Source organism: Phasianus colchicus, chromosome 2 (genome assembly GCF_987193195.1).
Source record: "Phasianus colchicus chromosome 2, bPhaCol1.hap1.1, whole genome shotgun sequence".
In the NCBI taxonomy this organism is placed as follows: domain Eukaryota; kingdom Metazoa; phylum Chordata; class Aves; order Galliformes; family Phasianidae; genus Phasianus; species Phasianus colchicus.
This window is the reverse complement of record NC_143437.1, coordinates 86,428,652-86,443,897: the sequence shown is the minus strand read 5'-3', so window position 1 is coordinate 86,443,897 and position 15,246 is coordinate 86,428,652. Positions and strand designations below refer to the sequence as shown.

General features: G+C 36.5%; 1 protein-coding gene across 4 annotated transcripts in view; it reads left to right on the top strand.

Moving 5' to 3' along the window:
* The window catches only part of PRIM2 (DNA primase subunit 2), a 97,492-nt gene that overhangs the window by 56,621 nt on the left and 25,625 nt on the right, over nucleotides 1-15,246 (top strand). For all 4 annotated transcript variants that reach the window (XM_090136220.1, XM_090136221.1, XM_090136219.1 and 1 more), the window contains 2 exons: nucleotides 2,671-2,743; nucleotides 3,996-4,181. In XM_090136220.1, the coding sequence (XP_089992346.1) occupies nucleotides 2,671-2,743; nucleotides 3,996-4,181 (259 nt within the window). The remainder of the gene's footprint in view (nucleotides 1-2,670; nucleotides 2,744-3,995; nucleotides 4,182-15,246) is intronic.

Genomic DNA, 15,246 nt, shown 5'->3' with positions numbered 1-15,246 from the left:
TTGGTTTTGTTCACCTTTGAATGCAGTGTGTAAAATTCAGCTCTGTGGTGTCAGGAATGAAGCAACTTGGACAGGCTGAACAAATATGCTGACAGAAGTTCCATGAAGTTCAGCAGAGGAAAATGCCAGGCACTGTGTCTGGGTAGGAACAACACCGTGTACAAGTACAGTACACCACATGACCTTGCCATGGTCATGTACTACTTCTTAATGTAAAAGCTGGGAAGCACACTTGAAACGTTCCCTCTTTGCCTACTGAGGATATTTAAACTTTTCAGAGTCTGGAAAGTATTATTTATTCCATCCACCCCCCACTTCAGTTCTCTGTCTTAGCTATGCATTGTTGTATTAATGAAAACAAGCAAACTAGTGCTGTGTTTCAGTTGGTCCCAGAAATAAGCCTAAATGACCAATGAGTAGCATGTAGAATAAAACAAGTGATTTGTGCCAGGGTAAAATCAACTTGTAACTGTATGTTTTTTCAGACACTACAGCATTGAAATGTCACAAAATAATCAGTGGCACCCAGTATCATCATTTTAGTTAAATTCTTCTTTTTTTTTTCTGATGTTTATCTCTCTATTTGTCCAGAGGATTTGAGAAATGATCTCTGTACGTCGCTTGCAAAATCCCTTTGGCACAAAGAAATTTGTTCTTACCCAGGCTTTACAGCTTACTAGGTTAAAAATGATTTTTGATCCCTTAAACTAGATGTATCTTTGTGCTTGCTTTGCCTGCTGCACTGTCAGCTCCTAATTTCTATAGGGTTCTGCTGTAAGCATTTCTCTTGGCCTGTTCTGCAGTACTGTATATTCTCAAACAACAAAGCTGTATATTTAAAAGCAAAACCTGGGCACCTCATACTTGTATTTGATTTGAAATGACTTCATTGATGGTGTTTACATGTTTGCTCTGATATAGTATAGCATTGCCTGAGCTAAACTCAGTTGCCAGAAGTAGTTTTGCTACATTATGTGTGAGAGATGAGGCTGCGTTTGTTGAATCCTGTGCTATTTTGGTTAGACAGCTACTGTCAGGAGTTTTTATGTCAGTACTGCAATAAATCCTCTTCAGCTTTTTGTTGATACTCTGAAGAAGCAGGTGTTCAGTTTTTCCTTTTCCATCCCAGCAGATGTTCATATAGTGATATGTAAGTAATGGCTTTTTTTTTCCTTAAATGCTGCAGAAGTAGAAGAGTAGGAAGGTACAAGAAGTTCTTGCTAGAAGAAAACAGAAGCACCCCACCTTTAAAAAGGATAAGGATTTAGGAAAGTACAGGCTGGTCATTCTCATCTTGGTTTCAGACCTATGAAAGACAAGGAGGAGATCACGAGCATGGATTTCAGAAGGTGAAATTATGCTTCACCAATCTTAATGCCTTCTGAGGTAGAATGAGTAGCTCAATTGATGGAGGAGAGCAGTGGATGTTTATCTTGATTTTAGCAGGACTTCTGACTCCCTCTCAAGTAACAGTTTCATTGGTAAACTGATGAAGCATGGGCTAGGTGTATGGACAGTGAGGTGGTCTGAAGAGTGCTTCGCTCAGAGGGTTGAAGACCAGTTTAGAGGCCTGCTGTTAGTGGAGAGCCTCAGGAGTCAGTGTTGGATCCTGTATGGTTCGGTGTCTCCTTTAATAAGTTAAATGATGGGATGGAGTGCACACTTAAAAAATGGCGGATGCAAAACTGAGAGGAGTTTGCCTCACCAGGGGTTGTGCAGACTTAATCAGAACAAATTGGACTGGCTGAACAAATGTGCTAACAGAAGTTCCATGAAGTTAATGGAGGGAAATGCCAGGCACTGCATCTGGATAGGAGCAACCCTGTATACAAGTACAGTCTGGGGGTTACAGCTGTGAAACAGACTTGCAGGAGGAGTTCTTGGGGTCATGGTAGACAACAAACTGAGAGCCACCATACCGCAGAATCAAGGAAAATCAGCTGTCTCTTGGGTGTTATTAGGAAGAGCACTGCCTGCAGGTCAAGGGAGGATTCTTCCTCTTTGCTCACTTTTGTTGAAGGCCATTTGGAGTGCTGGGCCCAGTTCTGTCTTAGAAGGAAAGGCTGAGAGCTGGGATTGTTTAACGTAGAGTGGAGGTTTAGGTGTGTATGTCCTACTGACAAGTAAGTACTGTATAAGGGGTGTAAAGAAGATTAAACCAGACACTTCTCAGTGATATCCAGTGATAAATCAGGAAGCAGTGGGCACAAACTGAAATCCAAGCAATTCTATTTAAACATAAGTAAACATTTTTTAATGCAATTTGAACACTGGATCAAGTTGCCCAGGAGGTTGTGGAGTTCCCCTTGGAAGTACAGAAAACCCAACAGGATAAGATGCTGAGCAGCCTGCTTAGTTAACTCTGTTTTAAGCAGGGGGATTGGACTAGCTGATCTTCAGAAGTCTCAACAATAGCGTGATTCTGTGATCTAAATTCTGGATGATGATGCAACATTCCCTTACGATATAGGAAAGGAGGGTTTCTTCATGCTGGCTCTTTAAATCTAAATTACATGACTTGTTAACTGTTTTTTTTTTGGTTTTGTCTGCTGTAAATCTAGCCCTTAATTGGTAAAATAATTTCTTCCCAAATTTGTAAATATTAAAAAAGAAAAAAAGTTGAATGGAGATAATTTTAAATGATGCTGTATTGCTTGCTTTGTTTTTCAGCCATTCTTATGTTGGCCCAGATTACAGCGTACAAAAAAACACTGGAAAAATTGCTCTAGAGCACATCGATGCTGTAAGTCCTCTCTGTTTATTGAGTTCTATAATATGTTGATGAATTCTGATTTAAAGCCAAACGCCTTATATGCAGACAATCTGTTCATTTTTTATTCGGTATTTGTTTTGTAACTGTTGAGAACTACTTGATTGAAATTGTGATTTTAAAATGGAACAAAATTAACTGAAAATGTATCTAATCAGGATTTAAACTGAAGCTGTAATGAATTGCCTAATTTGTTGCTTAATTCTGTGTATTTTCGTAAGTGCCTAAAGCAACCACTATAAGCAGATTTTAATAAAATTTTCTTATTTAGTTATTTTTCAGCTTAAACATTTTACAGGTCTTTTATCTGAACCGTAGAAATAGGTTTTAGTATCTATCTTAAACACAACAGCATTCATTTTAGTTTTGAATTCCGCGACATGACTCAGATGTTCAAAAATGAAGATGCAAGGCCCAAGTAAACTGAAGTGTTTTGTTGTTTTTTCTATCGGGGATCTCGTTTCATAAGAAATAATTTTCTTCAGATAAAGAATCTGCAGATCAGCTGCAATCAATTTTAGTCTTGCTTGTAGTTGCTTGAAGATGTTTTTACAAACATCCAAGATGAATCCAAACAACAAAATAAAGCCAAAACAAGAAAAAAAACTAGAACCACCCCACCAAAAACCCTCTAACAAAGGTCACCTTGCTATTGCAGAATATAAAATAAGGAAGAAGAAAGAAGTATTGGAAACCTGACAGCAATTAAACCTTTGTTACTTGGGACAGAAGGCATTCTAATATTATTATCTGTTACTGTCTTTTGGACTTTTTTCTTGAGATGATGTCTAAAGGATGCCCTGTACATGCATATTATTCCTTCTAGCCATTCACATTTTGAAGTGATCCTAGTAAGCTTGTATCCTACTGTATGGGAACTGCTGAATCACAGCCTGAACCTCCGATTGATCACCTGAGGCGAGCAATGAGTCAGCCATGGGAGCACAGGTGAAGGCAATTCACCTGTGCTGCTGGAAGGGGTGGAGCCTGGCTCCACCTCTCCTAGACCCATTTAAGAGCTGACTACCAGCGGAGAAGGATCTCTTCTGTAGATCCCCTCCTCTGGAGTTTCACAAGTGAGCCCAGGATATGGGTAATTGTCCTGTCTTTTCTGCTTTAGTGTAATGACTTTGTAGCCAAGCTCTATGGTATACTGTAATATCTGTATATTTATTGATTGCACCTACAAATGAAATGACTGCTATGCCTTTTTTTCTCTTGACAGCTTTCTGTGAAATCATTCCCTCTTTGCATGCGCCAGTTGCACAAAGCCCTACGTGAGAACCATCACCTTCGTCATGGAGGCCGTATGCAATATGGACTTTTCTTAAAAGGAATTGGTCTGACTCTAGAACAGGCACTGGAATTTTGGAAGAAGGAATTTATCAAAGGAAAAGTGGACGCAGACAAGGTAATTCAACTAGTGAAAAAGACCTAATGTGAGCGTGAGGGTGTAGTTAGTGTACATGTGTGCTGTAGGTTTGGGTATGTGCTTGTTAAAGTAGATAGTTGTACAAAAACACAGTTACGTATTCTAAAGCTTTGGTTGTTTTTTTTTTTTCTTTTTCATTATGATTTTATTCATTACGTTTTGGTAATTCTTGTGAAGCATGGAAAAATGCAGACTAGCCACAGAACCAGAGGCTTTTTTATGTAAGGTCTAGGAAATCTTATTTTACCACTCAAATCAGTGGGAAATTGCTGTTGTGAAACAAGTGCTGAGTGACTAAATTAGCTCACAGCGTAGGTAAGTGACATTACGGTCTGTAAGGAGAGGTTAGTCTTTTTGTTCATTAATAAAAATAAAATTAGTTGAACAACTGTGTGAGAGGTGAGCTTGCTGTAGCAAATTCACAGTCTAAAAAGAAACTTGCTCCTTGTTTTGCTCAGTCTAGTGTTTTAACCAGCTGAATCAAGCAGGTGCCCTGCTTTATCCATGTGGTTGGCCTGTGGTATATGTCATTAGGGCATACAGGCAGAGTTCAGGACCGTTCTCTTGGAGCAAAAGTTTCAGACCTTGCATCACTTTTGTTTGGACTATGTTATTTTACATTAATGTTATGAGATCTTAGCTTTCCAGAGTACTACGAAGGTTGGCAGATGATTTTCTTTTTTATTAGCTCAAGTTCCTATGCCTTGGCTATTTCAACAAAAAAAAATGTAGCTCTGGGTATAATGAATTACAGTATGCATCTTCTCTTCCAAGTCCCAGAAGATAGGAGAACTGATCTGCAAATCTTTTGAGAAGAGAGATGAAAACAGCATTTTAATAAAGACTTAGACCTGTGTAAATCTAATTCCTTTATTGATGCATGATTTAAGAGGAAGAATGTGTTTCATAAAAGCAGAAAAATCTGAAACGTAATTTTTTACAAAGATTCAAAAAGAGATTTCAATCTAGGTAGTAATTTTAATTTTGCAGTTGAATATCAATTAACTGCTGGCAGCAGTGAATCCCTTTTGGAACAGCTGGAGCTGGCTCTGACCTGATATGGGGACTCTTCCCAGAAGCCACTCATGCAGTCCCCATGATGAAAGCCTTGCCACATAACACCAATACAAATATGTACATTTATTATTTCTGATGAAAAAAATATTGCATGAATGTGTCCCATTCCACCCACATGCACGTTGATACCAGCTGTGTGCACATTTATGAAAATATGCATGCAGTTTGTATCATGTTTTCAGCTAAGTTTTATGACCCTGGGTTTTGCTGGCTGTGACTTTCACAGCAAAATGTTCAGTAATGCTTAAAGTCCCCCAGAAATGAAGATGAATGCTCTTCTAATTGTTACTTTTTTTCTTTTGGCATTTTTATTTTCTGACACTGGTGCAGTGTTTCCTTTCCTGTAGATTTGAGGTAATTACACTGTTTTGTCCCATCAGAGCATTGCAAAGGTAGATGATGATGGTACCTTGCTAAAGATTAGTGTTAATTACTGGGTGGTGTATTATGAAAAAGGAGTGTTTGGTTTGTTGCAAATGGTTATTATTTTAAAATTGTGTGTTCACATTGGTCTTGAATGGCAATAACGTTTAGGATGGTTTTCAGTCTTAAGATTAGTTCCCAATTTCAGTTTTCAGCAGGAAGGGAATCACCTTAGCCACATGAACAGTGTAGTGAAGTGAATATTACAGCCTAAGCACAGGTGCAAGGAGAATTTGCACCGAAGAGTAAGTCCTCCTGTGCTCTTAAATCAGTGAGGGGGGCATAGTCCAGATTTCAGTGATGAAAAACCACTTTAGAAAGCACATTCTTTTTCTCTTGAGAGGAAACTATGGTGCGTTATGAATACAAAGTTTCACACTTCATTTAATGCAAGAAGTCAAGCGGAACCTAGGAAGAACACCCCGAAACTGGTGGTGATCCTGTGGGGAAAGTGATCAAGTAGTGACATGTTCACTGCAGACAGAAGCAGAGCACAAAACAAAACGTGCTTTTGCTTGCAGCACTGAAATGAAAATGATTTTGCTAATTGCTAGGCTAAAATGCCTTAATGTTAAATTGTTGTTCAGATGATAGGATTGACTGTTAAATTGTGATAGGTGTGACTGAACGGTTACACTGTTTGGCTTCAAAACCTCAGTGTTATTTTAAGGTATTTTTTGTTTTTTATCTATGAAATATGTGATATTACTCTAAGCAAACATTAGTCCCAATATATTTTTCTACATTCTTTTCTGGAGTAACCGTCCTCCCCAACCTGCCTTCCCTCTTCTCCCCCCCCCCAAAAAAAGTATATATCCAAATAGTCAATAATACTCAATATACTTTTAAAATAATTGAAACAAAGGACTAGTAAGGTGAACTAAGACATGTTAAATAGTTGCAACGAGGTAAAAAGGCAGGATAGTTGAAAACAAATTCCTTTTTTACAGTGGAAATTGTTACTTGGTTGCTGTTGTTTATATGATCTGTTTATATGAGTGTTCTGTGAATGTGAAGTCGGGGACTTGAAGGAACGTGAGTTTAGAGCAAAGAAAAGAATGAAACCTGCTGCTTTCAGTTCCTGTAGCTAATAGCTTGGCATCGAGGCTTAAGTTAAAATAAGGGATTCAGACTGGATGTAGTGAAGAGCTCAGCATGGAGGCACTGGAGCAGTTTCTTCAGAGATGTTGTGTGATCTCTGTACTAAGAAGTTTCAAAGACCCAACTGGACAAAGTGCTGAGCAGTCTGCTGCTGCTTGAAGCTGGAGGTTGGTCTGGAGGTCTTCTGAAGTTCTTTTTTAGTTCTGTGATTCTGCACATGCATCTGGTTATAGGTAGAATTAAATTGTTGTGGGAGCTAGCCACTAGAGGGAGACAAGATCATAAAGAATGAACAAATACAACCTGTAGATCTAAGTTCAAAGTGCTTATACTGTAATGCTTTGCAGGTTTGTATATTTACATTGTGAAAACAAACGATACTTTAGAATGAAAATAGCAATAGGTATCTGCTAATAAGCTGAGCAGTGCTTTTAATCATACAGAGCATTCTACAGTGGATTTTTCTAATGCACAAAATGGCATGGTGGTTCCTTAAAACAACCTCTACCTCCTTAAATCTCCTGGAATATACTGTCAGTCAGCTGATTGCATTTAATTTTGGTATTTTACTTTCTCATTTGTTTCAACTTTGGGAGTTGATTTACAGCAAGGTTTGCTTTACCTGTCCTTCTTCTATTGGGATAATAATGGTACCTACTATTTTTGGAGCATTTTTTGATTCATGAGATTAAGGAAGATCTCTGTTCTGTCACAGTTATAATTCTCTAGTTGGATGAAACTTGCTGCTTTTGTTCTGGAGTTATTTAAATCTTAGAAAACTGCCAAAGCCTAGTGATACATTGGAAAAGAACCACAATATTTGACATCTAAGAAATAGAAATATGAATCTAACTGAAATTCCTTCATACAGATTAACATTTGAACTTTTATTTTTCATTGTACATCAGTAGTACTGTAATGCAAATAGATGGATAGGTGTGAATTCTCTGGAGATGTCTAAAGGTGACAGTAAAACTTTAAGGAAATGATTATTGTCTTTTAGGATTGCAAAACCAGAACAGATGTGTTCCATATATTACCTATAAAATATTATCCCCCTGAAGTTTGTGGAAAATAGTAGAGTAGTGCATTGTGGTAACGAACTATTGATATTATAGTTAAGCATCCTTGCTTTCATTGGTTATTGGAGGACTGGATAGTCAGGATCTTGAACAAATTGCATTTTTACATGAAACGCCCACAGATTTGGCTATTGGCTGCAGAAATTAGCTTCAGTAGAATCACTGACTGTATTCCTCTCATAGTTTGGAAATCATTTCATTCTCTAAGTGTAGTGAGAGAGAGCATTTTTACACCAAAATAAAGATTTTTTGGGTGAATGATTTTTATCTGTATTGGCAAAGATGACGTTGCTTAACACATATGTTGAATGACTGCTTTCACAGAATCATAGGGCAGCTGAGCGTAAAGAAGGTCAAAATACTTTCATGCTATGTTTTCAAATGCTTTTTATGTTCTATGAACGAAGATAGCTCTTCAAGCTGCTTTAACAGCAGGTTAAATGACTTAATAATCAAAAGAAACATGAAAATGTATTGCATCTTTTCTTTAAAAGCAAGTTTAAAGAAAACAAAGCATACTAGAGTTTTTTTAAAAGAGTATTTAATTTAAATTGCAACCTCAAAAGCTGAAGAGAAGGAACTCCAGATTTTGCTGTTCCTGAGTTCTTTTATTTATGTTTCTTTATTATAGAACTTCATGTCATTCCTCTGAAGAGCTAGGTCTGTGCAATGAGTATATTTTACAAAACAGAAGTGAATAAACCAAGATACCTGTTGTTAGTAGCTGAACAGCCATTGCAGCATTGATATTTATCATGAGAAAAATGCCCAATCTGAATTCCCTAGTGGTGCTTCTTTCCAGAAATCAGCTTTGTGGCATTGAGTCCATCATCAAGAGATCTCCTTTCATATAGCTTGCTTTGGTATCTTTTATGTGTATTAAATTGAAGACTTGGTGTTCAGAGGTGCATTCTTCAAATGGTACTTCCTTGTTGGGGAAGGTCATAGTTACGGGCTGCTGAGGTTAATTAGCTGAAGGAGTCTAAGCTGAAAAATTCAGGATGGTCTGGTGTTTTTATAATAAACAATTAGCACTAGAGGTATTGTGAGTGAATTTGTTTTATAGTCAAAACTTATGCAGCTAGACATGAGAATTAAAACTTGAAACCACGAGTGGATGGATTACTGTTGTTGTGTCTGAATCAAGCTGAATTAGTACAACTTTCCTGTTTGTGGTAGCTTGAAAAGGATTGTTTTTTTTTTCTCTCTGATAATTTCCTAACAAGAAACAGTGAGAAGTTTCACACAAAAAATTGAAAATCGTGATAACTGAATCCAGGGCATTCTTGCAAAACTTCTGCTCTCTGGTTATGGAGTTTAGTCCCAAAGAATCATGGTATCTTCTGTTGAATGGAAATGTTTCAATTGCTGTTGGAATTTGGTTATTTTTTGTCAATAAGTATATCACAATGAATATATTAAATATGTGCAGGAATCCTGCTGTTATGTTATTTTTGTTTGAAGTTGTTTTAGTAATGGGGATTTTTGCTCTCTGTCCTGTATTCATTTATGCTTTCTAGTATTCTTCTTCAATTCTCTCTTGTGGAGCACTTGAGCATTTTGAAACTCAGATGAGTACTGTCTGTGTATTTCTGACATGCTAGTCTACATGATTTGATTTCTTCAGTTTGCTGTGTGTATCTATTGAATAAAACAGCAGGAAAGAGATCTGCGACGGAATTTGGAAGGGAGAGGACTTGGAAAGCATGCTCCCCTTTCTTGCATTTGGCTCTGTTCTAAGAAGTGTGTTCCAATGCAAACAACTTCTTGCAAATGCTTCGAAGTCTTAGGAAGGATAAGATTCCTTACTGACTGTATCGAATGTAATATGTGTTAATTAAGCAATTAAAGGAAGTACTTCATAGCTCCAGTTGGCATTATCAGTCAGTTGATGAGAAATTAGATGTGAATAGAGGACAAGATGTTTAAGCCCTCTGTAGCTTCTTTGTGATACATAAGAAAGTCTTACCACTTATTTCAGCAAAGCAAGATGAAAGTAATAAATCTTTCACCGTTTTTTTGCCAATGCACAATGTATGTAATCATCACTGAAATAGTAGTTAACCTACAACTTTGTATTAAAAATGCACATGATTTAACTGTGTTCAGAGGTTCTTAAAGTTCAAATAAGAATAGTAATACATTGTAAGTGGTGCATAATGTTGTGCTGTTTTATTGAACTGGTTAGCCTGGCTATCATTTACATTTGCGGATGGAATATTCACTGGTAAAGGGTTTATTCCCTCCAGTGAATAAATGATTCATTTTAGTATCAATTAATGGCGTTTCCAAAATTAGCAGTGTTCAATTTTCTTTTTCCCAGTAGCAGGAGCTGTGTCAATTCCCTGTACCTTTGTCAGGGGAGTAAGCTGCAACCTCATTTAGTGTTTTTTTTAAGAGTGCATTAAAATTTTATTTTACCTACCACGTGTTTGGAATTCTGTGCACTAAAATGAACAAAGCCTAACAGGAACTTTTTGTTTTATTTTGGAAACTCTTTCTGTTGAAGGATGTATTTTACTTTAAAACTATACTGGATGACCTCTTAAACCTGAGGCCTTTCCTGGTTTAACAGCGAAGCTAAGGATACTAAAGAAAAAGTGTCTTTGGGACATAATTATGTAGATTGAGAGAGAGATGTAGTTTTAATTATGCCCGGTAGCAAATGTAGATGCATATTAAACTCAATCAGGCTTCTGTGCATTTCCCTCTGAAACCGTCTTTACTCAGGCCTTAAATTACAAATCAGCATGTTGGTGTACCCTAAGGTTGTCTAAGTCAACTGAATATTGACGAGAATCCGTTTCATTAATTGTCATTCCACATCTTAACATAGTTTTTATAAGGCAGTATTTTTCTTATGGATACTTTGTTTAAAAAAAAAACCAACCCTTAGAATTTAAAGTAATAAAAAGTTCCATTTCATGTAACAGGTGAAAAATCTTAGAGCACAATTTTTTAAATGAAAGGGAGCTAGTATAAAAACATGTTATTTTTCAGCATGTTTTTGATTCATGGGTGTTATTCAATGAGACCATGACTGATGATGATATACTAGAAAGCATGAAATCCTCCTTAGAATTGCTACAAAATTTCTTAATTGCATTCATTTTTCCTGTGATCACTCACTTCAAAATAATCAAGTTCTTCAGCCTAATTTTTAAAAAACCTGTTCAAAACTTATCTACCTTAATGTTGATTTTCAATTTTCAGCATTTGGCTTGTATTGTGAAGGGAAGGTTCGGACTGTCTTTCAGCCTGTGGTGTGTCTTAAGGGCAGAAAAGATCATAATTTATTTCCCAGGACATTAATTACAGTTTTTGTTTTTTTAAAATTGTGCTAACTAAAGTAAAGAGAATTAGGGTTGGTTTTTCTTAATTACATATTAGGCACATTGAATAGTAAAACAGATTTCAGTATGTGCAGGTTGGTGATAAGGTCCTTAGACTGACTAGTATGAAAGCAATAAATGTTTCCTGTTCTAAAACTACATCAAAGATTAGATTTTACGACATTTTATTCCTAATAAACGCACATTTTTGGACATAACTTTCATTACTGTAGTATCTTCATAGAATTTTATGTATAAAAATGAATGGAAAACAAGTCATTTAATTTTTGATAATTCTTTTGTAGACTTAAACCTCTTGTCAGACTTCAATATCACTGTAGGAACACTGTAATTGTTAGAAGTTTCTGTTTCATTGGCTGTTACAGCAACAGCAGGGTGGTAGGTACATCAGTGATATTTTAAGAAAAGTAATAGGTTTGTTTATCTGGTTGCCAACTTTATGTTCAATGATTGTGAAGGATCTGAGTATCAATATGTTCTTTGGCAGTATGTGCTTTAGCAGGCTGTTTTGATATCTTCCTAACGATATAGCTTTCTCTTTATAGCCATCTGTTGAAAAAGAAATACCTGCTGTATAACGTTTTTGGTTGTTTACCCTAATTTCTGATACAGAAGTCAAGGTTTTTTAGAAGCAAATCCGCTCAATTGTATCCTTTTGTTAACATCTGCGATGAATGACATGACTGGTCTCTTCCAGTTGTGCTCCTGTGTTTTTAGAACAGAAAAGCACTGGTTTTGGTAGAGAAGCTAATTAATGTTGATACAATTGTTTGAAATGATATTTTTAAATTATTAAATGTTCAGATTTGCTGTAGTCTTATAAACTGACTTCCAAACTAAAATCCAGAATCATGTACTGTCTTCTCTTCTGATAAGGTCCGAGTAATTCCTGTTATATCTCAGTGTTGTATTCCATATGTCTATATTCAAGCAGCAAATTGTGGCTATATCTCATATTCAGTCATCCAGAAAAGCAGCATGTTGTATCAAATGTGCAATCTGCTGATATACCACGTAGGTTTAAATGTAAATAAGAAAGTATTTTTACTTTCAGAATTGATTTAGCATTGTGCCTCATGTCTCTTGAAATGTATTGAATCTCATGAATAAAGACATCTTTTTTTTATATCTAATTCGTGCTATCAACGCTTCAGGATTCAGAAATTTACTTTATTGATCTGGAAAAGTTGAATTACTGTCATCAGATTTAAATATTTCAACACTAGAGAGGTTACTGCCTCTTGAAAGAAAGTAAGGTACTGATTTTATATTCTAATACACTGTGCTGTTTAGCTGAGAACCTACATTCTGCATAATGTGTTATGCTCTGTTTTTTTTGTGTTCCCTTTGTCCTTACTGAAGATCTCTGGCTCAGATGTACTCTGCTGTACATGGGGAACAGAATCTAGTGATCTTAAGCAAGTGCAAATTCCTTTGGATTTGCAATGAATTTGGATTGGAATTTCATTATTTTTCTCATAAATTTTCTTATTGAAGCTGGATTTGAGGCATGAGTGTTAAATACCAATGAGGAAATAGCTTTGTTTAAAAACATTGGGTTTTAGATGGATTACAGTAGTTGAGTTGTCCTTCTTATGTTTTGTTACCAGACTATTTTCCCTGAAATTGTATTAATTTTTAGACTTTTGCATCCAGCACTAATAATTGAGATGTATGTTACTTCAGAGCAATCTGGCAGTACAGCTTCTTTAGTTTTCAGTTTGCATTTTTTTCTTTAGTCAGTTCATCCTTTAACGAGTAATGAACGACAACAAAACAAAAGATGGGGAAATAGTCGTATGTCCTTCAGAAAAAGCAAAAACAAACAAAACTTCTGCCACTGAATGCAGAAGGAGTTGTTACACAAAGTCTAGAGAGTTCAAGTAAGTGTTGACTGGACTACACTGTAAGATATAAGTACCCTTCTTTATTGTATGTAAGCAGTTATGCTTATTATGGCAGTAAGGACTGATGTCTGTGTTTTTCAATTTCCTTTGATCATCATATAAAAATGTGATTTTTGCCTTTTGCAGTACTGCTAGTAATGGAAGAAGTATTTTTATGGCAGAGTTTTTACAGGGAGGATGGTAGTATTCTTAAGCAAATAGCAAATCTCTAAATCCCTTGTTTTTTCTCATTCTTTTATGCCAGCATAAAACAGATAAGATGTTTCGAGAGTAGACATAAAGTTTATGTATCTATCTGAGGAAACGTGTTCATTAGTCAGTTTTTTTTTGAGGAGGGAAGGGATTTGCTGATATATTAGAACATTACATGTTTGGACACCTGATGTCCTTCTGTTCTGGCACCATTGTCATTATCTAAGAGATTTAACCGTATCTCAGTAACTGCAAACATCTTGTTTTTTGTTATGATTATGCGAAAAAAAAAAAAGAAAATAGAATCATATAGTGATATGAAGGCGTGTTCTCCAACCCAAACCATTGAGTCTCAAATTTCTTTAGGAGAGGTTTTCAGGAAGAGGGTAGGGATTGCACTGAGGAATGTGGTCTAGAGCGATCACAGGTGTGGGCTGATGGTTGGGCTAGATAATTCTATGATTCTAAGAGAGCTTCAACTTCTGTGCTGAGTGTGCTTAGGTCTTTCAACTCTGTGGCAGGTGTGCTAAGCAGAAATGTCACACCAGGTGGTGAACCAGACTTTCTTGGATTCATTCCGGTCTCCTGCGATGTCTTTGAAACTGGGAACATCATAGCAGAAGTGAAGTGCAGACCATACCACCAACAGTGCTCTTCTTCAAGAGCTGATGGCTGTACATCGTGCCTCCACATGCATTTTTGGTCTTGTTTTTGAACACTGTTGTAGGAGGACCTGTCTAATTTTCATTGACTGGAGTAGCTGAGACTGGTTTTCCTCAGAGCTGATCTTGATGAGTTTCTCTTCTGCTGTCCCTGCCCTGAATCCCTGTGTCTTCTCATCCATAGCTTTAAAATGTTATGATAGACTAGTACAAATATTCCTTCTGTGCGATCTAGACCTTGTTTCCCAGTGCTGCTTTTTATTGCATATCTTATCGCCTGTTCAAAAAGAGAATCTATTTGGATATGTTTCAGAATTTTTCACAAAGTAACAGCGTGACTCCATGCTGATATTTCTATGAAAAATTAATCTGTTTTCTTCCCTATTTCTTTCCTTTTTAAGTTTTTATTGTACGTAGTCATCCAGGTTACTGTGAATAATATAAAGGATCCTGAGCTATACCAGACCAAATGCGTTAGATTACTGTGCTTAAGTTAAACTAAATAAAATATGATGGCTCTGTTGTTTAGAGTATAGACAGAGCAGTAGGAATTTACTTTTCAGGCTCTGCAGAGGGCCCTGGCTAGTATTTATCCATCTTTGCCTGAAATATGCAATACCTGCTGCAGTGGTATACATAAATATGGATTTCTATCAATTCTGATACAAGCTTACTGAATCTAATTTCTCTCTGGTATACATATTCTTTATTCTAGGATCCCAGGTTGCCATTATGATCAATAGAGCTCTAGCCAATACAGTCAATAGTGTCTAGATAATGATTTATTTAGTGAGCCTCTTGGTGCCTCTGTTAGGGTAAATTGAATTGCTCCCCAGACTCCTCTGATTGCATCGACCTCCATTGACAATAACGGGAGATGTCTGAATTTAGATGTCTGGAGCTGAATCTTATTCCTATAGATGCACACAAAGTCTGTTACTATTCTGCTTCTGTTTAACTTCTTTAGTCCTTGTTATTGTACTACATGCCAAATTCCTGTCTGCTTTGCAATCTGTTAACACTCTTACATCTCTTGCAGAGAACACGAAGCGTTATCACTGAATTAAGCATGTTGGATACTGTTATTCTCTGAGTACCACTTCTGATAAAGTTAATAATGCTGTTAATTTACTTATTACCTTCTGCTGAAAGAAACACTTAAAAACTACATCAGCTGACATCTCTGAATATTGAAATGCAATAAATGCTTTGAAAAAAACAGCAACAGAAGAGTCAGTGATGTGCTT